This window comes from Caretta caretta, chromosome 13 (genome assembly GCF_965140235.1).
Source record: "Caretta caretta isolate rCarCar2 chromosome 13, rCarCar1.hap1, whole genome shotgun sequence".
NCBI lineage: Eukaryota > Metazoa > Chordata > Testudines > Cheloniidae > Caretta > Caretta caretta.
Genome location: NC_134218.1, coordinates 886,496 through 911,656, shown reverse-complemented (window position 1 = coordinate 911,656; position 25,161 = coordinate 886,496). Strand labels below are relative to the sequence as shown.

The window sequence follows — 25,161 nt, the reverse complement described above, 5'->3', positions numbered from 1 at the left end:
TCCGGGGCTGTTCACACACAGCCTCTGGCATGTCAGCTGCTCCTTGGATTGTGCATCCGAATGACACTAGCCAATATCTCCGATCCCAGACACAACCCTAGGAACCTCCGTCTTGCAGTGTCCCGTTATGCCCGCTGGACGCTGCAAGCTTATATGAGTTTATCAATTTAACAAAGAAATTGATATGTACCAGGCTTGTTATCCCAAGGGGAGTCTCTGACACACTTCAAACCAAATGCACTGCTTCAGGTAGAATAAACATACAGACTTATTAACTATAAAGCTAGATTTTAAGTGATTATAAGTCAAAACACAGCAAGTTAGATTTGGTCAAATGAAATAAAAGCAAAACATTCTAAGCTGCTCTTAACACTTTCAATGCCCTTACAAATGTAGATGCTTCTCACACAGGCTGGCTGGTTGCTCTTCAGCCAGGCTCTCCCCTTTGATCAGCACTTCAGCCGGGTGGTGGTGGTGTCTGCAGATGGAGTTGGAAGAGAGAGGAAGAGCATGGCAAAGGTCTCTCCCTTTTATCATGTTCTTTCTTCTCTCTTGGCTTTGCCCCCTCCCCCACTTCAGGGTCAGGTCAGCATTACCTCATCATAGTCCCAAACTTACCAAGGGAAGGGGGGTGACTCACTCCAGAGTCCAACAGATCCTTTGTTGCTGCCTTGGCCAGTGCCCTTTGTCCCTGTGAGGCTGGGCTGGGTTTGTCCCATACCTGCCCTGATGAGGTGTGAACTGCCCCTCTGCTCTTGGAGAGTTTTGCCTGGGCTTGCTTTAAGCTGTGAGGACACATTTTCAGGCTCATAACTACATGTATGAAATTATAACCTATAACATCACTGTAACAACAATTACTATTGCATCACTAGAACAACCATGCTCAGTGCATCATGAGCCTTCCTAAGACAGCCGACTTGACAAACTTTGCACTGGATATCACACATTCGTTTTATAAGGGTGAACATGGGGGTGCTGGGTGTTCCCCAGAGGTACAGAACGTCACACCCTGCTGTTCCCAGAGTCCAGATGCCTGGCTGCACCCCGAGCCCCACTCAGATCTGGGTGGTGTTGGGTGGCGTCCCTGCCGTCAGCACATTGCCTGCTTTTACAGCTGCTTCCTGTCCTCAGATTTTGCTTTCATGTGGCAACCTGAGCTGCTCTCTGCCGGACACTGTGCTGTGTCATCCTCACAAGATGTTGACTCCCTGCTCAGGCTCTGCACCGTGCTTTTCCCCTTCCTTGCACCCCCTTGTTCTCACGCTGCGGTTCCCTCCTGCATGTGCTTCCCAGGGCTCCAAAATGCAGCAGTTCACCCCCTTTCTCTGTACTCATCCATGGAGGTCTGAGATCATGAAGGACTCTGCCCCTGGCGCCTTGCTCCCATCCCCTCCTTTCTCCAGCTGCCTGACAGCCTTCCCCCTCCCACTGTCCCTGCAATTCCCACCTCTCTGAGCAGGACCTTTGCTACCCCATCCTCTGTGGCAGGAGCTGCTGGTAATGAGCTTGCCTGGTGTGGTTAGCAGCTCTGCCCCTTTGTTCCTAGGCCCCCTCCGAACTCTTCGCTCCACTTCCTGCTCCCAGGAACTGATCAGTTACAGTGCAATGAGGTTGTTCCAGTCCTCTTCCCTGACACCTCAATCTGTGACAGAGCTACCTCCTCTGTATTAGCGGGAGAGAGCAAGTGTTGTCCTTCTCTTGGCTTCCCTGGGCTTGGATTTTCACTTTCTGAAGGCAGAGTCTCCAAGTCTTGCGATATTTGGTGTTTTCTTAAAGCCACAGCTCTGGGAGTCAGGTGATTACGTGCAAATGTCAGTTTCCATTGTGATGAAGTGGGGGTTTTCTTGTTTTTTCCTTGTTTTTCTGATGGTTTGCAGGCAGAGGGGGTGGGACGCCGTGTCCCTGGCTGTAACTGGTTTAACGAGGGGATGGGAGAGGGAGTTTGTTGTTACAGAGGACCAGCGACGGAACTTGGGACCCCAGCCAATAGCCTGGGGAACGGATACCCCAGTGACTGGTGACCTGGGGACCCGGAGGCCCAGCTCAGGAGTCACAGCCCGTTCTGGCCAATGGGAAGACAATGGGCTGTGAAGAGAGGACCCCGGTGACCTGACCAGGTGGTTCCAGCCAGAGGGGGCCAGAGGACAGAATTGGGGAGGGGGGGGCCCAGGCGACCCTGTTTACCTGGAGAGAAGACAATGGACAGAGGGGGAGCTTGGGGCCGGGGATCTCAGCTGCCCAGCTGGGAAGCAGAGGGTCTCTGGGCTGGAGAGAGAGAGCAGGCAGAGCCCACCTGGATGCAAGGGAGACTTGGATGTGCTGTGCTGAGGGAGACCAGGCATGAGGCCCTGAGAGTTTCCTGTGCTGGGTTTGAACACTCAATAAACCCTCCTGTTTTAAACAGGTTGAGTGTCACTCTGGTCTAGAAAACCGGGGTGCATTATTCCCTCTGGGAGTGGAGGCCCCAGGGGTCCAGAGCAAGGGGACTCCCTGAGGGGGCCGATGGCGAGAAACAGGCATGCTAAGTCTCGGAGAGGGGCGGCTCCAGAAGGTGGAGGGGCTTAACCCGGAGAGAGAGTGGACCCCCAAGAAGGGCTGTTTCACTGAAGGGGATGTCACAGTGTCACCGGGTGATGCTCTGGAACTGCTCCCCATGAAGCCAGTCAGGACTCTGGGGAAGTCTCCTTTCTGGGAGCAGCCTGTCTGCAGGACACACAGCTCACACAGCTTCCACCTTCCTGGGTCTGACCTCGGAGCATTCAGCATCCTCTGCCCCTCTGTGCACTTCCCACAGCAAGTCTGCCCAGGCGGGGTCTTGGGGAAGGCAGAGGGTCCTGCCCCCCAACTCCGCAGTCCGATGTGACTCTCAGCCAGCCAGTAAAACAGAAGTTTATTAGATGACAGGAACATGGTCTAACACAGAGCTTGTAGGTGCAGAGAACAGGACCCCTCAGCTGGGTCCATTTTGGGGGGCAGTGAGCCAGACAACGCCGTCTGCCCCAGCCCTTCCTCCTCTGGGCTTTGTCCCTGTCCCGGGCCAGGAGGTCACTGGATTCCTTTGTTCTCCAATCCTTTAGCTCTCACCTTGCAGCGGGGAAGGGCCAGGCCATCAGTTGCCAGGAAACAGGGTGTCGGCCATTCTCTGTGTCCAGACCCCTGCACACACCTGCCCTCTAGGGCTCTGCAACGATCATACACCCTTATCCCACCCCCTAGATACTTAAGAATTGCATAGGGGAAACTGAGGCACTCCCACAATATTCAGAGGAATCATTAAGAACAGTCCCGCTTCGTCACATCGGGTTCCCCCCAGGGACCACACGGGGCCAAGAGTGGGCACGACCTGTGAGTCCGTGACATCCCTTTGTGACAAAGTAGGGATTTTTTGTAATATTGTGTGTGCCCCGGTTTCCTCATGTGCTGCATTGTTTCCTAGTGGGTTGAAAGGGACTCTTTGCTCTCAGGGTGGGCTAAGACACAGGTGTGAATGGCGCCCGGCTGTCTGGGTCTTAGGTCTCATATCAATGGAGCTCTTGAGAACACAATGGCAGATCCAATTGCTGGTCATTGACACCTGGCACCCAAGGACCATGGATGGCCCCACCTCTCGGCAGGAAGCCAAGCAGCATTTCCCTAGCTGGAGAACAAGGGGGAGGTTACGTGTGGGCTCTGAAGCAGCCGAGCGGGCCCACCGGATTCTGACCAAGGAGGTGGACAGATGGAGAGATGGAGCTTGAACCAAGGGGTCCCTACAGCTTGGCTGGGTGCTGGGCTAACCAGACTGGACTGTGCTTTACCCTTCAGTTCTCTGTGCTACCCTAAGGCCTGCCTGGGCCCTGTGCCAGCTAGCGAATAAACCCGACTGTGGGACAGCGCTGTGTGAGCGTCACTGCCCATGCTGGGCGAGGGACGTCCGTACGCGTCTCCCTCAGGATCTGTCTCAGTGGGACTTGCTGATGGAGCGCGCAGGGGGGCTCGCAAGATGAGGGGTCTGGCCCACTGAAGGGCTCCTCCTAGAATGGATCGTGACACCACTTTTAAAAGAGTCTCGAGCCCTCCTGGTGCTGGAGAGAAGCTGGAGAACGTGACCCATGCAGCTCAGAGAGCAGAACGCAGCTCACCCCACCCCTCCAGTTCTTCCTTGTTAAGAATCTCAGGGGGGGGGTGCTGCCTCTGGTCTGTGCATGCTGGGGTTGGCCATGGTGGAAGGATATCCCTGTAGCTCCCCTCTCACAGGAGGCTCCCGGCCAGTTGCCTTGGGGTAGGACCCTGCACCTCTGGGGGGTTGGGGGTGCTCGCTCAGCATTCGTGTGTAAGATAAGGGGGTTCCTGAGATGCTACCCTCTGCAGGAGCCAGCCATCGGCCCTAGCTGGGCGTCTGCAGCAGCGGGCAGGAAGCCTCCTGCAGCAGGGGCCCTCACATGGCTGGTGGAAGGGGGCTTCCCCAACATGTGTGTCTGGCAGGAAGACCTGGCTGTGAGTAAGAGGCTGGTGGGCAGCTGACGGTGGCTTCTTCCCCTTTCGGCTGGTGGGAGCCAGACTCCGGGCTGACGCACTGCAGGAAGGGGAGCTGCGCTGCTTTTCTGGTGGTTGGGCCTTGGGAAGCTTCTGGGTTACTGCAAACGCCAGGACAGAGCAGGTCTGCGCAGGGGCTTGCAGGGTCCCTCCTCCCTCTCTCCTGCCCCTGGTGCTCTTGGGATGAAACAGCGATTCTCCCCACCCCGCATTCAGCCCTCTGCTCCCTGGCTGGCTCTGCACTGCTCTCCTCACCTTCCTTGGTGCAGGTGCTTTTCTCCCTAGACCCTTCTGGAGCTGTGGCCCCGAGGTGCAGGTACATGGGGGACGGCTCCTGCTCTGAAGCGCAGTGCTGTATGTGGGTGACGGGCAAGTTACAACCCCCCTCTCTGAAACGCCTGCCTGCACCCCCTTCCCTCCGGGCCAGCTCCGCTTCTCTGGCACTCATTTGCCTGCTTATCTTGATCATTTCCCAGGCTCTGGCCCTGAGGCTGGCCTGGGACTCCCCTGCGCAGAGGCAGTTGCTATGTTGGTTTGGGGGTATGCAGCAGCCCCACCGAATCCACGGCACAGCTGGAACCTGGGCCTGGCCTGGAGGCAGCGGCCTCGCTTGCTGGGCCTGCGCGCTGGCTGGGGTGTGTGCCAGACGGGAGGTGCCCCCGGGCTAGTGCTGGAATTCCCCCGGTGCCCTCCATGGAGGCTCACTAGCTCCAGACAGAGGGGGCGAAATTTCCCTACCCGTGCTCTGCCCTGGCCTCTTCTCCTTGTTTGGCTCCAAGCAGTCACCCGAAAATCCCCAGGTGCTGATGCCAGCAGCAGCTGTTTTAGCCTGGCTGTGAGTCAGTGGGAGCGGCTGGCCCGGGGAGGATCCTGGGAGCCCCGGGCTCTGTGCCAGCTGCTTTGTGTATTGGTGTCCAGGATCTTCCCGACTCTCGGTGTTTGACCCGCTGTCACGGAGTCCCTGGGCGATGCTCTGGAACTGCTCCCCATGAAGCCAGTCAGGACTCTGGGGCAGTCGCCTTTCTGTGAGCAGCCTGTCTGCAGGACACACAGCTCACACAGCTTCCACCTTCCTGGGTCTGACCTCGGAGCATTCAGCATCCTCTGCCCCTCCGTGCGCTTCCCACAGCGAGTCCGCTCAGGAGGGGCTCCTGGGGAAGCCAGAGGGTCCTGCCCCCCAACTTCGCAGTCAGACGTGACTCTCAGCCAGCCAGTAAAACAGAAGGTTTATTAGACGACAGGAACATGGTCTAAAACAGAGCTTGCAGGTGCAGAGAACGGGACCCCTCAGCTGGGTCCATTTTGGGGGGCAGTGAGCCAGACAACCACGTCTGCACTTCACTCCATGTCCCAGCCAGCCCCAAACTGAAAACCCCCTCCAGCCCCTCCTCCTCTGGGCTTTGTTCCTTTCCAGGGCCAGGTGGTCACCTGATTCCTTTGTTCTCCAACCCTTCAGCTCTCACCTTGCAGGGGGGGAAGGGCCCAGGCCATCAGTTGCCAAGAAACAGGGTGTCGGCCATTCTCTGTGTCCAGACTCCTGCATACACCTGCCCTCTAGGGCTCTGCAACGATCATACACCCTTATCCCACCCCCTAGATACTTAAGAATTGCATAGGGGAAACTGAGGCACTCCCACAATATTCAGAGGAATCATTAAGAACAGTCCCGCTTCGTCACATCTCTCCCCCCTTCGAGATCGAACTGAGCGGGGTCACTTTAGCCGGTGACCTGGGGAAGTTCAAAGCCACCAACGTTCCCATGGATGCCCCAGCATCTCTCCCATTCCTTGGTAGGAGTTACACCAGGCCCTTCCAGTTTCACGCCCTCCCTTAGGTCAGGGTGGTCGATAGCACTCGCAGGCCGCATGTGGGAAGGTTTATGCAGCCCATGCCCTTTGGCCACCCCAAGAATGTCTCCCCATTGACCATCACCTTCTGCTCCCACTGGGGGTCCGAGGGGCCTGGCCCCAGGAAACTCCACACAGACATATAGGTTGGGGTCAGGAGTGGGAGCCTGTCCACCTCCCCATCCATCTGGCTGACGGAGTCTATGGCCTTGGGACCCAGCAAGGGAGCTAGACACCGGGGCTTTTCCGCAGGGTCCCCTTGGTTCAAATCGCCAGCCTGCTCAAAGGCAGTGAGGTGGGCATCCACACACACACCCCCCTTAACCAGGGGCAGCAATTTAGTCTCGAGGTTCCCTGCGGAACTGGCCCCCCGGGGTCTATCCCCACTCACCCCGGGGAGGTTCCCTAAGCCTCTCCGCTCCCCCACCGCCAGTTCATGCTGCTGCTGCTTCTGCAGCTCTTTCTCAGGCTCTTGCTGTCTCCCACAGTCCTCTTGCTCTCTCAGACTCCACTCCAATCCCGTCCATCTCCGATCCCCCGATGGGGAACCCAATCGTGAAGACCCCCGTCTGGTCGGGGACAGGAGTCTTGGCGATGCCTGGCTCCCGCTCCATTTGCTCCCAGATCCTGCTATAGCCCCATTTGGGGTCAGGAATCTGTTCCTTAGAGCGGTCATCCTCCTCCAGCTGCACGATTAACTCTGCTTTGGTGAACTTTCCAACGCTCAACCCTCTCTGTTTGCACAGGGTTACAATGTCCTTCTTCAGGAGACGGTGATAGGCCATCACTCCGCTCCTCCCAAGTTGTTGTGGACTCACAGGCCCGTGTGTTCTCAGCTCCCCACGGTTTCCAGGGAGAACCCCTAGTGTGCCAGCCCTTCTCGAGGTCACCACCTCTTTGCCAGGGTCGAGCTGCAGACTCCTCCGCCCCTTGGACTGCTCGCTGCAATCCCCAGGGGAACCCTGTTACTGCAAAAGTCCTTCTCTCTCCCCGGGCCAAGCTGCAGGCTCCTCCGCCCCTGAGACTGCTCACTGCAGTCCCCAGGGGGACCCCATTACTGCACAGTCCTTCTCGCTGGTCACACACTCCCAGGGGTTAACCGCCCCCCGAAACCGCTCCTCTCTGAGCCTTCAGCAGGCCTGGTCCTCGGCAATCCCCCTTCGTGTTACTGCTCCCCAGTCACTTACTGCAGGAAGCGCCATCCACGGGGTGCAGTACATCCCACCGCTGCCACCAGTTGTCACGGAGTCCCTGGGCGATGCTCTGGAACTGCTCCCCATGAAGCCAGTCAGGACTCTGGGGCAGTCGCCTTTCTGTGAGCAGCCTGTCTGCAGGACACACAGCTCACACAGCTTCCACCTTCCTGGGTCTGACCTCGGAGCATTCAGCATTCTCTGCCCCTCCGTGCGCTTCCCACAGCAAGTCCGCTCAGGAGGGGCTCCTGGGGAAGCCAGAGGGTCCTGCCCCCCAACTTCGCAGTCAGATGTGACTCTCAGCCAGCCAGTAAAACAGAAGGTTTATTAGACGACAGGAACATGGTCTAAAACAGAGCTTGCAGGTGCAGAGAACGGGACCCCTCAGCTGGGTCCATTTTGGGGGGCAGTGAGCCAGACAACCACGTCTGCACTTCACTCCATGTCCCAGCCAGCCCCAAACTGAAAACCCCCTCCAGCCCCTCCTCCTCTGGGCTTTGTTCCTTTCCCGGGCCAGGAGGTCACCTGATTCCTTTGTTCTCCAACCCTTCAGCTCTCACCTTGCAGGGGGGGAAGGGCCCAGGCCATCAGTTGCCAAGAAACAGGGTGTCGGCCATTCCCTGTGTCCAGACCCCTGCACACACCTGCCCTCTAGGGCTCTGCAATGATCATACACCCTTACTCCACCCCCTAGATATTTAAGAACTGCCTAGGGGAAACTGAGGCACCCCCACACTATTCAGAGGAAACATTAAGAACAGTCCCACTTCGTCACACCCACTCTCACGGGGCCAGCTGGACCCCGGTGGCGGAACCCCCGCCCAGCGTGGGGAGGCCTGCAGAGCCAGGGTCTGTGCCAGCGGGGTCAGGCTGCCCCGGCCAGAGGCGAGCGTAGGCTGGACATTGCTCACGTGCACAGGGGCTGGTCATGGGCTGCACCTGCCGTCGTGCGTTTGGAAGAGCCCGCGCCCCACCCCAGCGCATCCTTCAAATACCACCCTGGGCACCCTGGTGGCTCTGCCCAGCCAAGGGTCCCCAGGTTGCACAAATGTGAGGGAGCAATTCAGCTACTGAGGGTCCAGCGGCAGGCATTTGTCCGCTCTCAGTGAGGTTCCCAGCAGGCCAGGGCGGGACAGGGAGGAGAATCCTGGATCCAGCTAGAATCGCAGGGGTCTGAGGGCGGGGGGGTGGCATTCCCCCCGGGCCAGAGGTGAGTCCAGGCAGGAGACGGGCTGGGGCTCTGGGAAAAGGGCTAAGCCATACTGGGTCAGACCAAAGGTCTATCTAGGAGCTGGGGTGGCTCTGCTGGGAGTTTTACATCGCTGGAGCGTGGGCGGCCGCTCCAGACGGGCACGTTCCCACGGGAGAGGAGTCTCCCTGTGGTTTCATAGACCCAAAGCCTGGGGGGACCCTTGTGCTCATATGGCCCGGCCTGCATAGCCCAGCCATGGAACCACGCTGGGCAGATTCCTGGGCTGTTTGGGCCAAGTCTTGAAACTTTTTTCTCAAGAGGCTTTGCCATCCTTGCTGGCCTGGGGCTGGCCTGCAGGGTCCAGCACCTCGTGTAAGGACTTGGGGTGGGCATCACCCTGGCCGGCAGTGTGCCGGATTCTGCAGCCTGGTGCCCACCGAACCAGCCAGGGGCTGAAGTGTCAGCAGCGGGCGCATCTCAGGGTGGAATTTGGCTCCCCCCTTATAGCCCGTTTGCCGTCTGGGCTCTGTGTCCTAGGAAGGCGGGTTCCCAGCACAGAGGGCGAGCAAGGGAAGGGAAATAATCCCCCTTCTGCTGCCCCTGCCTTCGAGCCCAGGGAGCCGGTGCTGGGCCTGATGCATAGGTGCTGGAACTAGGGATGCTGGAGGGCTGCTGCACCCCCTGGCTGGAAGTGGTTCCCATCACACACACAGTTTACAGTTTGGTTCAATGGCTCTCAGCCCCCGCACTGTACAAATTGTTCCAGCACCACTGGCCTGATGCACTGAGATGCCCACGGCCTGCGGCTGCAGATGGAGCCTTGGAGCAGCCCCCCAAGCCTGCTGCCCTGCCCCCAGCTGCTCCCCAGGCTGTGGAGTTTGTAGGTGCCCCAGGTTGGGAGTAGCGCCTGCGGCATGGAGTATCTCCACCGTTGCCTTGCAGAGCACCTGGGGGTCGGTAGGTGCATGGTGCTTAGTGCTGGGCAGGGGATTCCTGGGGCGGGGGGCTCCCTCTCCGGCGGGGGGCTCCCATGGAATGAGCTTAGCATGTGTGCAGAGCGGTGATTCAAGGAGGAAGGGTTTTCTTCATTCGGTTAGTAACTTCCTCCCCGTCACTCTTGCAGGCTGTGGTGTGAGATGAAGCAACTGGCCCCATTTCTCATCCCTGGCTTCCCACGCTGTGTTTGGAGGGGGAGGAGGGTTCCTTGCCAGGTGCAGCTGGCCCTGGCCTGCTCTCTGCCATCACCCCACTGCTGCCAGGGCTCTCAGCTGCCTAGGAGCCCCGACTCCCACTGCGATCCTGGCTCATCGGCACACAAGGATGGGCTCCTTGGCTTGCAGGGGTGCGGACACCTGCTGCCAATGGTCCCCCCGGCCCCTAAAGGGGAGAGGGGATAGTTCCCCAGGGCCTGTGCATGGCTGGCGAGGGGTGAAGCCAGCTGGCGAGTAATGAGCTCTTGGACCTGTTCCTCCCCATCCTCTAGCCCCCTGGCAGTGCCCCGCGCCAGCCAGGGCCCGGACAGGTGTAAGCGACTGGACCTTGAGGGGTGAGGTTCAAATCCATCAGCCAAGATGCGGGGCTGTGGGCACAGCTCAGCTCCCCCCAGGGCTCCTAGGGGAAAGGCAGGAAAATCCTTCAGGCTGCAGCCGGGCCGCACCCCACCCGACTCAGGACTGAGGAGGAGGATGGGGCCTGCAGAGACTTTCCTGTGCGAAGAGTGATCCAGCTGGGAGCCTTCAGCTTAGGGCAGGGCCAGCTCCAGGGGCACAGGGCTGGCAGGTGGGGTGTGGGCTCCCACTTTCAAGGCAGGAGGGAGCAAGGGACCCTCACCGCAGCTGACAGACTGGAGGAAGCTGCCCCAGCCACGGGCTTTGTGCCAGCCTCACAGGCAGCTGCCACTGGCCCCTCTTGGTGACAGGGCAGCAGACGGGAAAGTCCCTGGGCTGGTCCAGCCTGGCCACTCAGATGCTTCAAAGTCCTGGTCAGCAGGGCCTGAGCTGCCTCTTGGCCACTTCCTTCCATAGAATCATAGAATCATAGAATCATAGAATCATAGAATATAAGGGTTGGAAGGGACCCCAGAAGGTCATCTAGTCCAACCCCCTGCTCAAAGCAGGACCAATTCCCAGTTAAATCATCCCAGCCAGGGCTTTGTCAAGCCTGACCTTAAAAACCTCTAAGGAAGGAGATTCTACCACCTCCCTAGGTAACGCATTCCAGTGTTTCACCACCCTCATAGTGAAAAAGTTTTTCCTAATATCCAATCTAAACCTCCCCCACTGCAGCTTGAGACCATTACTCCTCGTTCTGTCATCTGATACCATTGAGAACAGTCTAGAGCCATCCTCTTTGGAACCCCCTTTCAGGTAGTTGAAAACAGCTATCAAATCCCCCCTCATTCTTCTCTTCTGCAGGCTAAACAATCCCAGCTCCCTCAGCCTCTCCTCATAACTCATGTGTTCCAGACCCCTAATCATTTTTGTTGCCCTTCGCTGGACTCTCTCCAATTTATCCACATCCTTCTTGAAGTGTGGGGCCCAAAACTGGACACAGTACTCCAGATGAGGCCTCACCAATGTCGAATAGAGGGGAACGATCACGTCCCTCGATCTGCTCGCTATGCCCCTACTTATACATCCCAAAATGCCATTGGCCTTCTTGGCAACAAGGGCACACTGCTGACTCATATCCAGCTTCTCGTCCACTGTCACCCCTAGGTCCTTTTCCGCAGAACTGCTGCCTAGCCATTCGGTCCCTAGTCTGTAGCTGTGCATTGGGTTCTTCCGTCCTAAGTGCAGGACCCTGCACTTATCCTTATTGAACCTCATCAGATTTCTTTTGGCCCAATCCTCCAATTTGTCTAGGTCCTTCTGTATCCTATCCCTCCCCTCCAGCGTATCTACCACTCCTCCCAGTTTAGTATCATCCGCAAATTTGCTGAGAGTGCAATCCACACCATCCTCCAGATCATTTATGAAGATATTGAACAAAACCGGCCCCAGGACCGACCCTTGGGGCACTCCACTTGATACCGGCTGCCAACTAGACATGGAGCCATTGATCACTACCCGTTGAGCCCGACAATCTAGCCAGCTTTCTACCCACCTTGTAGTGCATTCATCCAGCCCATACTTCCTTAACTTGCTGACAAGAATACTGTGGGAGACCGTGTCAAAAGCTTTGCTAAAGTCAAGAAACAATACATCCACTGCTTTCCCTTCATCCACAGAACCAGTAATCTCATCATAGAAGGCGATTAGATTAGTCAGGCATGACCTTCCCTTGGTGAATCCATGCTGGCTGTTCCTGATCACTTTCCTCTCATGCAAGTGCTTCAGGATTGATTCTTTGAGGACCTGCTCCATGATTTTTCCAGGGACTGAAGTGAGGCTGACGGGCCTGTAGTTCCCAGGATCCTCCTTCTTCCCTTTTTTAAAGATTGGCACTACATTAGCCTTTTTCCAGTCATCCGGGACTTCCCCGGTTCGCCACGAGTTTTCAAAGATAATGGCCAATGGCTCTGCAATCACAACAATTCCCCTCCTTCCTTTGCCCTGTTCGCTTTCCCCTCCGTCACGCGGGTTCCCACCAAGTCTAAACAGTGCCGCGCGGGCGAGGCTTCTGCCACCTTGGCCAGGGCGGAGGGAGGGCTGTGCCGTGCCATGCAGCCAGAGCCCTGTGTGTGCCAACAGGGCAGGGCGTGGGGCTGGGGGGATCGGTTGTTACCTGTGGGAAAGGCCCATGGAGCCTTGCGCCACGGCAGAGGGTGGGCCACATGCTGGGCTGATCTGTGGCTCTGTGCCGGGAGGGTGAGTCGCTGGGGCCGGAGCCTGCCTGAGCCTGGGCCGAGGAAACGACACGTGGGGAAAAGTGACCTGCAAGGAAAGGGGCTGGCGCTGGCCCTGGCTGGGGGGAGGGTAATCGCTGCCCTGTCCCCCAGGGCCCCGGTCAGCCTGGCCCTGCACGGGGCGAGGTGAGACTCCTGCAGAGCACCCCGGGACTGCCCAGTGCTGGTGACACAGGAGGCCTGGCCTGACCCATGGGCCTTGGAGCTTGTGATTTTCTTCAGGGGCCCCAAGGAGGTCGGTTGCAAAGGACTGTGGGAGCCGTGCCCTGGTGGCTCTGCACCAGTGCCGTGCACGTGTGGGCAGCTCCCTTCCCTGTACCACAAAGCACCCTGGGCACATTGCTCCACCTGACCGTGCACCCCACCCCTCTCCCATTGGGCACCATCTCCTGGCACAAGAGACCTGCGCCGTCCTCTGAGGCAGCTGGTTCTGGCTTGCGGCCGAGACAGGCGGCTGGGCTGGACGAGCCATGGGGAGCTGGATGGGCATCCTGAGGTGCCTATAAGTCAAAATGTTCTTACAAAATAGGTCACTGGGGGAGCCCCCTGCACCAGATGACCCCCAGACTTGCCCCACAAGCTGCACCCTTGATGCTGCCCTGACAGGCCAGATTTTGGGTGGATCTGACAGCGCAGGTGGGCTTCCAAGGGCTTTGCAGGTTCCACTCTAAGCAGCTGCGTCACTGCAGCACTAACTTGGGCATCTCCCCACCTTGGGGGGTGGGTCTGCTTCTCTGCTTGTTTACTCCACTGAGCAGAATTACCCCTGCGAGCTGGGCCAAGGAACAGACACCTGGCCCCAGTCCAGCCCCGAATTCGTACAGGGCTTGGGGGAGGAGCTGTTGCCCCAAACCCATGTGGGAGAACCAGGTTCGGGCAGCAAAAGTTTGCAACGTTCCTGGGCCGTGAGCGACCCAGTGCTGAAGCCTGGGGAGGAGGCCCCTCTGCTGGGGCCTGTGTGCTGCTTTCCGTAGTACCAGCTGGGCACGGCCCAGGCACGGCATTGGCACGGAGGGGCCTGTCCAACCCCTCCCCCGCTGCTCTTGCCTCACAGGATGTCCTGCTTCCTGCTGGGCCCTGTGTTTTGGTAAACAAGGTGTTGAAATAGTTAAAGGGCTGAGCAAAGCCCCAAGGGCCTGAGTGTGCCGTTAGTCACCTCAGCTGGGAGAGGGGCTGAGTGACTCACTCCCCCTGCACAGCATAAATAGGAGCTGGCAGCTCTGCACTGCACAGAGCAGCAGGGCAGCCCGGCACTCAGAGCCAGCCAGCCAGCAAGGGAACTTCAGCCCACTGCCTCACCATGGGGCTCACTCTCCTGGCCCCGCTAGCCATGGGGCTCCTGGCCCTGAGCTGCTGGGCTGCACCACTCCACTCCAAGCCCCAGGCTGTGATCTCTTTCCCCGGGGAGCTGGTCAGTAATGTGACGGATCTACAGCTTGCAGAAGTGAGTACTTGGCTCGCCTGTAAGGGCTGGGACCCCCAGCAGGGCATCCCTGGGGTGCCCGTGCAGCCGGTCAGCTGTTAGGACAGTGGGTGTGGGTCCCCTGCCAAGTTGAGCCCAGTGACCGCTTGAGGGCCTTGTCTGTTTCCCCTGATCCATGGCAAAGGAGGGATGGAAGAGCGCAGGTTGGAGGGCTGCACTGTGAGCCTGCTCTCATGAGGGGCAGGGAGTGTCCTGGATGCAGGGCTGGGGAAAGCTGGGAGTCTCCTTGGGAATGGGAGTGGGATGGGTCACTTTCCCTCTGGGTCACCCAGCTGGTCCTGTCCTGGCAGCTGTGATGATGTGACGCAGCAGGGAGGGGGGAGTGTTGACCTGGGAATGTGCCCTGGGGAGGGGAGACCTGAGAGCCTGTCACCTGAGCCAGGAGCGGGAGGGGGAGGTAACACCTCTGCCCGTGAATGTGAACAGAGGCTGCAGAAGGGAACCTGCTGGGGCGGTTTAGTTTCAGTTTGGGGCTGGGTGGAGGAACGCAGGGAACCCCAGGGCTGGGGTCTAAGCTCCCTGCTCCCCCAGAAGGACTTGACTGAGGGGTCCTGGTTGTACCCACAAGCTCTGTTTTGGACTGTGTTCCTGTTGTCCAATAAACCTTCTGTTTTACTGGCTGGCTGAGAGTCTCAGTGAATCCCAGGAAGAGGGGTGCAGGGCCTGGACTCCCCCACACTCCGTGACAGCAGCAGGCACTGCCCATCCTGCCCGGCGTTGCCCGCCCCTCTGACCGTCTCTCCTTTCTTAGCGCTACCTGCTGCGCTTCGGCTATGTGGAGGCAGAGGGGCAGACCCGCAGCAGGCAGATGTCCCTGGGCAAGGCGCTCAGGAGGATGCAGAAGCAGCTGGGGCTGGAGGAGACAGGGGAGCTGGATGCCAACACGTTGGATGCCATGCGGGCACCTCGATGCGGTGTCCCCGATGTGGGCAGCTTCCTCACCTTCGAAGGAGACCTCAAGTGGGATCACAATGACCTCACTTACCGGTGAGCCCCTCCCGCCCCCCAGGCCACACCTGGACTTCAAAATACCAGTGATGCCCCACAGACAGGAGATTGCACCTGGGGGCAGGGAGGGAGAGCCTTGGCCCAAGGCCATGCAGGCCTGATTTACAGCTGCAGCCCTGCCAGGAGCCCAGATCTGACTAATGTCCTCCAGCCGGCTTGGGCTGAGGTCCCTGGCAGTCACCCTGGCCTAGGGAGGCACAGCCCAGAGGAGTGCTGATCATTGATGGGGGTGCTGCACCGTGAGCCTGCTCTCATGAGGGGCGGGGAGTTAGCTGGGGGTTGGTCCTGCTTTGAGCAGGGGGTTGGACTTGATGACCTCCTGAGGTCCCTTCCACCCCTGCGATTCTATGAGTCTATGCTGCGGCTCCGTGCCATGGCACAACTGGGCTCTGCTAGCCACCGTGTGGGGCTGGAGCACCTGAGGCCTTGGTTTGAGTCGTGAGAGTGCAGCACATCCCCTGGGTGTCTCGGGTGTCTCCGGTTAGTCCATGGTTAGATGTGGCTGGGGAGTTACCCTGGTGCACCTGAGCCCTGTGGTCTGACCCTGTGCTGCTCATCCCCACCCCGCTCCGCAGGGTACTAAACTACTCCCCAGACCTGGACGCCTCTGTGATAGACGATGCCTTTGCGCGAGCCTTCAAGGTGTGGAGTGACGTGACCCCGCTCACCTTCACCCGGCTGCAGAGCGGCGAGGCTGACATCATGATCCAGTTTGGCGTCCAGGGTGAGCCCCTCTGTCAGGGCAGGTGGGTGGGGTACCAGGGGTGCCTGCAGCAGGGCTCGTGAGGGGGCCAAGGGGCAGGCACAGGGGGAGGTTTCCTGGGTTATACTTGCTCATTTACACCTCCTGTCAGCCCCTGGTAGCATGGGTGTTTGCTGGGTGCGTGTGCCTGCCGGGGTGCGCGAGCATGTCCTGGTACGCGTGGGGAGGTCTGTATGGGGGGCTTCGGCCATCTCCCCTCTCTGCCCTGCTCTCTCTGGGCAGAGGGGACTTTCAGGAGCCAGGCATGTGGCTGACTGTGGGGTTCTGTCTCCAGAGCACGGTGACGGGTATCCGTTTGACGGGAAGGACGGACTTCTGGCCCACGCTTTCCCCCCTGGCAAAGGGGTTCAGGGAGATGCCCACTTTGACGATGACGAGTTCTGGACGCTGGGAACAGGGATAGGTGAGGTCAGACTCCAGGGCCGCTGCCTGGCTGGGGAACCCGCCCTGCTGCTGGCACTGGCAGCAGACCCTGACCACACCCCTCCTCTCTCCCCACCAGTGGTAAAAACCAGCTACGGGAACGCCAACGGGGCCGCCTGCCACTTCCCCTTCACCTTCGAAGGACAGTCCTACTCCACCTGCACCTCGGAGGGGCGCTCTGACGGGCTGCCCTGGTGCGCCACCACCCCCGACTACGACAGGGACAAGGTCTACGGCTTCTGCCCCAGCGAGCGTGAGTATCGGGGCAGCCCTGGGGCGGGGCCCCGGGCAGGGAGGGTATCGCGGGCAGGTGGCAGGTTCCCCGGCACTGCGGGGGGTTGCTGTGAGTCCAGAGGCCGCTGCCTGGCGGAGACATTGCAGCGCTCTCTGTTTCCCTCGGGTAGTTCTCTACACCTACGACGGCAACAGCGACGGGGCCAAGTGCGTCTTCCCCTTCGTCTTCGAGGGGAAGTCCTATGATGCCTGCACCACCGCTGGGCGCTCTGACGGCTACCGCTGGTGCGCCACCACCGCCAGCTTCGACCAGGACAAGAAATACGGGTTCTGCCCCAACAGAGGTACTGGGCTCCTGGGGTGCAGGGTGGGACTGTTCAGGCAACAGCCGGGTCAGCTGATGGGGTGGCCACTTACAGCACAGCACCTCCCACGGCCCTGCCGCGCTCTGCAGGAGTCTCTTCCCTTGGGCACCCCGGGGGGGCTGCAGCGGGGCGCAGTCCCCATCTGCCCCAGGGGCCCCTTCCAGCACTGGAACCTGGATGGCTCTGCTGCTTATCTGGGCCCTGCCCCGCCCTCTGCTTTGGGCTGTCAGCACTCCTGCCCAGCGTGCAGCCCCAGCTGGCTCCGTGGGAACGAATCCCCGGCATCCTCCGCCCCGGCTGCGCGCAGCCCTGGCCAATTGCAGAGAGAGCCTGAGAGGGGGCTGAATTTGGGAGCCCGCAGCGCACTCACGCCTGGCGCGTGCACCTTGGCACTTGCTGGGGTTGGCCTCTTTGCCCAGGACCATTTGGGCGTGAGGTGGGGCCGGTGCCTGAGCTGGGCTAGCACCAGACTCCTCAGAAGCCCGGCCCTTGCTGCCCTCCCCTTATCTGTGTCCCCTGCGCTGTGGGGCCCCCAGAGAGTCTGTGTTTGCAGTGGCAGCTGCCCCAGCGGATGTCTCCTTGTTCAGAGGGGCCCAAGCAGCCATGGGGTGCTGCCCCCCGCCAGGGGGCTGGAATCTTGCTCACCCGGCTGGTTTTGTGCTGCAGACACGGCTGTGATTGGCGGGAACTCCCAGGGCGAGCCGTGCGTGTTCCCGTTCACCTTCCTGGGCCAGGCCTACAGAGCGTGCACCAGCGAGGGGCGGCAGGACGGGAAGCTCTGGTGTTCCACCACCAGTAACTACGACACCGACTACAAATGGGGCTTCTGTCCCGACCACGGTACAGCCGCTCCCTGTGCCCCCGGCCACGGCACAGCCGCCCCCCGGCCACGGCACAGCCGCTCCCCGGCCACGGCACAGCCGCTCCCCGGCCACGGCACAGCCGCCCCCCGGCCACGGCACAGCCGCCCCCCGGCCACGGCACAGCCGCTCCCTCTGCCCCCGGCCACGGCACAGCCGCTCCCTGTGCCCCCGGCCACGGCACAGCCGCTCCCCGGCCACGGCACAGCCGCCCCCCGGCCACGGCACAGCCGCCCCCCGGCCACGGCACAGCCGCCCCCCGGCCACGGCACAGCCGCCCCCCGGCCACGGCACAGCCGCCCCCCGGCCACGGCACAGCCGCCCCCCGGCCACGGCACAGCCGCCCCCCGGCCACGGCACAGCCGCCCCCCGGCCACGGCACAGCCGCTCCCCGGCCACGGCACAGCCGCTCCCTCTGCCCCCGGCCACGGCACAGCCGCTCCCCGGCCACGGCACAGCCGCTCCCTGTGCCCCCGGCCACGGCACAGCCGCCCCCCGGCCACGGCACAGCCGCCCCCCGGCCACGGCACAGCCGCCCCCCGGCCACGGCACAGCCGCCCCCCGGCCACGGCACAGCCGCTCCCTGTGCCCCTGGCCACGGCACAGCCGCTCCCCGGCCACGGCACAGCCGCCCCCCGGCCACGGTACAGCCGCTCCCTGTGCCCCCGGCCACGGCACAGCCGCTCCCCGGCCACGGCACAGCCGCTCCCTGTGCCCCCAGCCACGGCACAGCCGCTCCCCGGCCACGGCACAGCCGCTCCCTGTGCCCCTGGCCACGGCACAGCCGCCCCCTGGCCACGGCACAGCCGCCCCCTGGCCACGGCACAGCCGCTCCCTGTGCCCCTGGCCACGGTACAGCCGCTCCCTGGCCACGGCACAGCCGCCCCCGGCCACGGCACAGCCGCTCCCTCTGCCCCCGGCCACGGCACAGCCGCTCCCTCTGCCCCCGGCCACGGCACAGCCGCTCCCTCTGCCCCCGGCCACGGCACAGCCGCTCCCTCTGCCCCCGGCCACGGCACAGCCGCTCCCTCTGCCCCCGGCCACGGCACAGCCGCTCCCTCTGCCCCCGGCACAGCCGCTCCCTCTGCCCCCGGCACAGCCGCTCCCTGGCCACGGCACAGCCGCTCCCTGTGCCCCCGGCCACGGCACAGCCGCTCCCTGTGCCCCGCGCTGGGCCCTTTCCAGGAAGCAGTCACGGCCCCTGGCCTCAGGCCACCTGCTGCTGCTGCACCTCAGCCCCCTGGGGCATGTGCTTGCGGCTGGTCAGGGCTCTCTGGGCTGCAATGTAGGGCTGGCTGGTGGGGGGCATCAGACCCCCAGGGTCGGGCGGGACTGGCGGGGGGCGGTATTGTACCCCCGGGGCGAGGCGGGGCTGGCTGGTGGGGGGCATCGGACCACCAGGGTCGGGCGGGACTGGCGGGGGGCGGTATTGTACCCCCAGGGCTAGGCAGGGCTGGCTGGTGGGGGGCATCGGACCACCAGGGTCGGGCGGGACTGGCGGGGGGCGGTATTGTACCCCCAGGGCGAGGCGGGGCTGGCTGGTGGGGGGCATCAGACCCCCAGGACCAGTGCGGGAAGGCTGGGCCAGTTGTCAGATCCCAGGGGCCAGTGCGGGTGGCTGGCGGCTGCGGGGGTGGGCATCAGACCCCCGGGGCCGGGCAGTCTGCCTGGGCCCTGACAGCTGTTCTGGGGTTTCAGGTTACAGCCTCTTCCTGGTTGCTGCCCATGAGTTTGGCCATTCTCTGGGCCTGGACCACTCGAGTGTCCGCGAGGCCTTGATGTACCCCATGTACAGCTACATCAAGGACTTCCACCTGCACCCAGACGATGTCAGCGGCATCCAATTCCTCTACGGTGAGCAGCTGCCCTGAGCCCGGGCACAGGCAGGGGTGGGGGGCAGGGCAGGGCAGAGCCACGGCGTGGATCCTGGAAAGAGAAATGGCCCCGACTTGAACATGTCACTGGCTCAGCGTTTCCATCAGTGTCCATGGAGATGCCAGTTTCTATGGCAACCCTGACTGCTGCATGCCAGCGTAGCAGGGATGCCTCCCTGTCGGGCGAGAGGGGAGTGTGGATGCATGGCGGGCTGCAGCCCATGCTCGAGAGCCGTGCCTGGGTCTCTGAAATCTCCCCCGGCGCTTCCCTGTCCAGGGTGGCGCCAACTGCAGGAATTGAGTGCCAGGGCACACAATGGGAGCCCGTCAAGCTCCCCACTGCTCCAGACAGGCTTGTTCCAAGCCCAGAGCGCTGGCAGCGTGACCCACGTGGTGGCACCAGGGGCCGGGGCCTCTGGCTCACAACCTGCGTGCACCTGTCCCAGCTGCGCCGGTCTGCCCTGCTGGGGCCCCTGTATCGCCCGCCAGCAGACGGGCCCTTCTCCTGCGGCTTTGGCCTCATGTTGCTTCCCGTCTCCCAGGCCGTGGCTCTGGTCCCAAGCCCCCAGCACCAACGACGCAGGCGCCAGACATCCCTGACCAGGCAACCACACAAGCCGAGGATACCACAACCACGGCCGAGCCTGACGACTCCCCCTTGCCAACTGAGCCCAGCCCTGTGGACCCCAGCAATGATGCCTGCAAAGTGAATTCCTTCGACGCCATCACCAAGATCAATGGGGAGCTGCATTTCTTCAAGAGCGGGTGAGTGAGCCCTGCACCCTGTGCCCAGTGGTGGCGGCAGTGGGGGTGGGGGGCACAAGGATGAGGGGAGCCCAGACCTTGGTATCTACATGGGCATTTAATCCTGGAGTCGCCCCTGCTCCCAGCGGAGCCGCTCCCAGCCCTCTGCTGATGAAGGGAGCTGGTGGGGGCCCCCTCGCCCCTAGAGTGTGACCCCCCCCCAAGTCTGCTGCAGCAGGGCCAAGCTTGACAGGGGTTTCTGGGGGGCGGAGGGACACTGGGGTTCACCCCCCATGCTGCCGGCATGACGCTGGGATCTTGCACCCTCAGGAATTACTGGAAAAGCTCCATGTCCCAGAAGAGGGCGATTCAGGGCCCATTCCGGATCAAGGCCACGTGGCCAGCCCTTCCAGCCCCCATCGACGCTGCCTTCCAGGACGTGCTCACCAAGAAGCTCTTCTTCTTCTCGGGTGAGGATTGGGACCTGCCCAGCTTGCCAGGATCTCCCGGCCCCATAGAGACCCACTCCCTGGTGCCCTGGGTGTCCCTCGCTGGGGGCCAGGCCTGGCTCCTGCTGCACTGGTGCTGGGTTCTTGTCCCAGCTTACCCACATTCACGCTGCCCTGCCGCAAGCCTGGGGGCCACTCGGGGCTGGCTGCTGCATGGGGTGGGCCACCCGTGCCAAAGTCTGTCCTAGCACCTCTCTCTGGGGGCCACCAAGCAGCATGGGACGGGGCCGAGCTGGTCACTAGAGCCCTGGGCGCCCTGGAGCTGGGTGAGGGGCCCAGTGGCCAGTCTCGTAGTGACCGGCTGAGGGACTGGTCCTTCCCTAGCCAGGGCTGCAGCTCCGTGCCCTGCCACTCTGCTCCCGCGGGGGGCTTGCTGGACCGCGGTGCCCCTGTGTGGGCGGGCGCCCTGCCGTGGGCTGTGTGGGCGCACGTTCTCCCGCGGCTGGGGCTGTCGTGCTAGCACCATGTCACTGTGGCAGGTCGGCGTTTCTGGGTGTACACGGGCAGCAGCGTGGTGGGCCCCCGCGGGATCGAGAAGCTGGGCATCGGCAAGGAGGCAGAGCGGATCTCGGGGGCCCTGCAGCGGGGGCGCGGCAAGGTGTTGCTCTTCAGTGGGGAGAAGTACTGGAGGTGAGGACGCGCCCCGGAGCATGAGGCCGGTGTTGGCCGGCCGGGACAAGGGTGGCGACCAGGGCAGGGTGGATGCTGGGCCAATGGGGACGGGGGGCTGGGCACGGGTTGAAGTTGATGCTTAGCTGACGGGGACGGGGGTGGCAATTGGGTTCAGGAAATTAGCTCGTTTCCTGCCCCTATGACAGAGGCCCACATGGGCAGGGCCCCACGTCTGGGTCTGTGGGCGCCTGATCCAGCGCTGCTCTTCTCCCCACAGGCTGGACGTGAAAGTCCAGAAGGTGGATAAGGGCTACCCACGTCTCACTGATGACACCTTCGCCGGCGTGCCCCTCAATGCCCACAATGTCTTCCTCTACCAAGGTGAGAAGGGTTCTGGGATGCGGGGCCTCTCTCTGGGCCAAGATGGACCTGAGCGTGGGGCCCTGGCTCTGCGGAGCTGGGAGCGGGAGTTCTCCATGGCTCCTTGGCACTGCCCCTGTACCCGGGCAGAGTGCTCAGCCTGGCTGGGCAGCAGGGGCTGCACATGGCTTCCCCGGAGCCTGGGAGTAGGCAGGTCCCACAGCTCCTCCTTCATGCTAACCCCTTCCCTCTGGATTCCTCCCCGGCCCAGGAAAGTACCACTTCTGCCAGGACCGTTTCTACTGGCGAATGACCCCACGCTACCAGGTGGAGCAAGTGGGCTACGTGAAATATGACATCCTGAACTGCCCAGAGTAGTAGGGCCCAGGCAGCTTCACCTGCACCAGAGCCAACCAGCGCCTCTCCCCACCAGCGGCTTGTACATCCCTGCACCAGAGCCGGCCCGGCGCAGGCCAGCGCCTCTCCCCACCAGCGGCTTGTACATTCCTGCAGACTCTCTTGGTTTTTGTTGTTTCGTTCCGTGCGGCAGCCCCAGGCTGGCAGGGGAGGTGGAAGAGTTGGCACATGGAATCTCTGCCCAGGGCCTGCCTTCCAGCCCCAGGTGGATCCAGGGAGGGACAGGCCCTGCTTTCTAGAGACTCTGGGCAGCAGCTCCAACGAAACAAAATCACACCCAGCTGGGACGGTCCAAATGAGATCTAGAGGCGACAGCCTCTGGGAGCTGTAATATTCTGATTCCTCAGCGTCAGCTGAATCTGGGTGGGGTGGGGTGGGGAACAGGACGTGTTAGCTAAAGGCTCTCGTCCCTGGCCCGGGTCTCTGCAGGTGGCAGCCCCCCGCCTGCATGTGCTGCATAGATTGGTTTGCCTGGTGCAAACTGCTTAGAGATTTGTAAGCGACTTTGTCTTTTTCAGAAGTTGATAAGTCTGTGTCTGTCTGTCTGGGTTTGCTCAGGAGCTGGTACCCATGCACTGGGGGCCTGGCAGGTGCCATTGGCCTCAGTGGGCACAGGGAGTGCTGGGCGTGGCCCTCGCTCTCTCTCCTGCTGCCATTTTTGTACCTTGCACATTTTTAATAAAGAGAATCCTGGAGAAAAACAGTGTGTGGGTGCTGCTGTGTCTGTCCATCCATCCACCCAGAGCTGGCTGGGGGCAAGCACCGGGAAAGGCTGTCTGAGTGGGGTGGGGGCTGGGAGAGTATCTCTCGTGTCCTGGGGCCGGGGCTTCCAGGCCTCTCCTTTCCGGCACTGTGGTCCCCCTTGGGGGGTGCAGGGAGTGTCGGTGGGGGCTGCACCGCAACTGAAGGTGGAGTGTTGCTGTGGGGAGGTGGATGGGGGTGGCCTAGAGATAGGGCAGGGGTGGGGGGCCATGGTGGGGGCTGCAGCATGGCCACCCCAAGCATCCCCAGCTCAGGAGAGACTCCAAAAGCTCCAGCAATCGGCCTAAAAATCAGATCACCCCAAATCACCAGGGTTTGTTTTCTCATGGGCTGTTGAGGGTTGTTCCCCACCCATTTCTGCCCTATCATTTCAGGAACAGTTCAGTTCTGCTGGGCATCCAGTCCCAGCTCAGAGGGGCTTTGCCCAGCATCAGCAGTGTGCCGCCCTCCCAGCACCAGCCTGACGCCAGCCCTCTCCCGCCTACCCGCCCGCCATGCTCCTCGAACGCCTCCTGGCGCCTCCTGCCCCCGATTTGACTCCTTCCTGCCTGTGACGGGGCTGCCCGTGGGAGCCTGCTGAGGTCCCTCAATCAGGGTGAACTGCAAACAGAACGGGGCAGACAAACCCCAAACGCTGGTGGATATTCCAGTGCTTAGATTTACCAAACCAGCACAAAACAGCTTCTATAGCCCCTCCTTGGGTACTCAGACGTCCAAACAACGCAGTTCCCTTAAAGTGCCCAGCCTCTGGCTCCATCCAGACACACCTGTCAGATGTGATGGTGATCACTTAAAATCTTGTCTCATTCTAGAAAAGAAAACGTCCTTCCAATCCCAAAGGATCAGCCACATACCCAGGTCCAATTATAATTTAGATCAGGGGCCGGCAACCTTTCAGCAGTGGTGGGCCGAGTCTTCATTTATTCACTTTCATTGAAGGTTTTGCATGCCAGTGATACATTTTAACATTTTTTTAGAAGGTCTCTCTCTGTCTATAAGTCTATATTTTATATAACTAAACTATTGTCGGATGTAAAGTAAACAAGATTTTCAAAATGTTTAAGAAGCTTCATTTAAAACTAAATTAAAATGCTGATCTTACACCACCTGCCCGCTCAGCCCACTGCTTGGGCTTCCGTTCACCTAGGCCGGCAGCGGGCTGAGCGGGGCCTGCGGCCGGGACCCAGACCGGCACTGGGCTGAGCAGCTCGGCCCACTGCCAGTCTGGGGTTCAGTCCGCCGGCTCCTGCCAGCCAGGGTTCCGGCTGCCAGCCCCACTCAGCCCCCGGCTGATCTGGGATCCCAGCCCTGCCCATATAGCATGGGTACCTACCTTCTCCCTGGTTCTAGCCCATTCTCTTCCTCTCTCTCTGCACTGAGCTGAGGGTGGGAGTGCATGAGCACAGGGCTGGGGGTGAAGGAGCAGGTTGGGGTGCAGGGTCTGGCCAGGAGCTAGAATGAGGGAGGGGGCTCAGGGTTGGGACAGGAGGTTTGGGGGTGGAGCGCTTAGCTGGGCAGCTCCCATTTGGTGCAAGGGGTGCAGGTGGAAATGTGGGAGGGTGCAGGAGCTCCTGTTTGGTGCTCAGGGTGGGGGTGGGAATGTGGGAGGTGCAAGAGTCAGGACATGGGGTGTGAGGGGGCTGGGTATGTGGGGGGGTACTGGAGTCAGGGCTGGGGTCATGGCGGGGTGCAGGGGTCAGGGCAGAGGGCTGGGGTGTGTGGGAGGGTGTAAGGGTCAGGGCAGAGGGCTGGGGTGTGGGCTGGGGTCGTGGGGGTGTTCCCAGCCCCCTGCTCAGAGCGCCTCACGGCAGGGGGCTGGAGGGGATCTGCCCTGATTCCACCCCCTTCCCCAAGGCCCTGTCCCCACCTCTTCTCCGCCTCCTCCCCAGAGCAGCGAGAGCTGCAGCTCTGCTTCTCCCCCTCCCACACAACGGCCATCAGCTGATGGGCGGCAGGGAGGGAGAGGAAGAGGGACAGGAACCCAGCAAGCTTCTTCATGGGGGGGCAGGATTTTGAATGGCACGTTGCTGCCTGCTGGGGTCCTGGCCTGGGTTCGGCAGCAGGCTGAGCAGGGCTGGCGGCTGGGACCCGGCAGGCAGCAGAGTGCCATAAGTTGCCGACCCCTGACTTAGATCTTACCCAAAATACAC

General features: G+C 61.3%; 1 protein-coding gene and 1 long non-coding RNA gene across 2 annotated transcripts in view; one reads left to right on the top strand and one right to left on the bottom strand.

The window, feature by feature from the left end:
* Positions 1–268: 268 nt before the first annotated feature.
* LOC142068781 (uncharacterized) overlaps positions 269–25,161 on the bottom strand; it is a 96,034-nt gene continuing 71,141 nt past the window's right edge. Inside the window, exon 2 of the long non-coding RNA XR_012664652.1 lies at positions 269–635. This is a non-coding gene — a long non-coding RNA (uncharacterized LOC142068781). The remainder of the gene's footprint in view (positions 636–25,161) is intronic.
* On the top strand, positions 13,750–22,952 carry MMP9 (matrix metallopeptidase 9). Its single transcript, XM_048820261.2, has 13 exons — positions 13,750–14,041; positions 14,832–15,067; positions 15,664–15,812; positions 16,126–16,254; positions 16,354–16,527; positions 16,679–16,852; positions 17,540–17,713; positions 19,432–19,587; positions 20,150–20,372; positions 20,682–20,821; positions 21,340–21,490; positions 21,750–21,853; positions 22,104–22,952. Exons 1-13 carry the CDS (start codon positions 13,898–13,900, stop codon positions 22,208–22,210), a joined length of 2,061 nt encoding a protein of 686 aa, XP_048676218.2. The 5' UTR covers positions 13,750–13,897; the 3' UTR covers positions 22,211–22,952.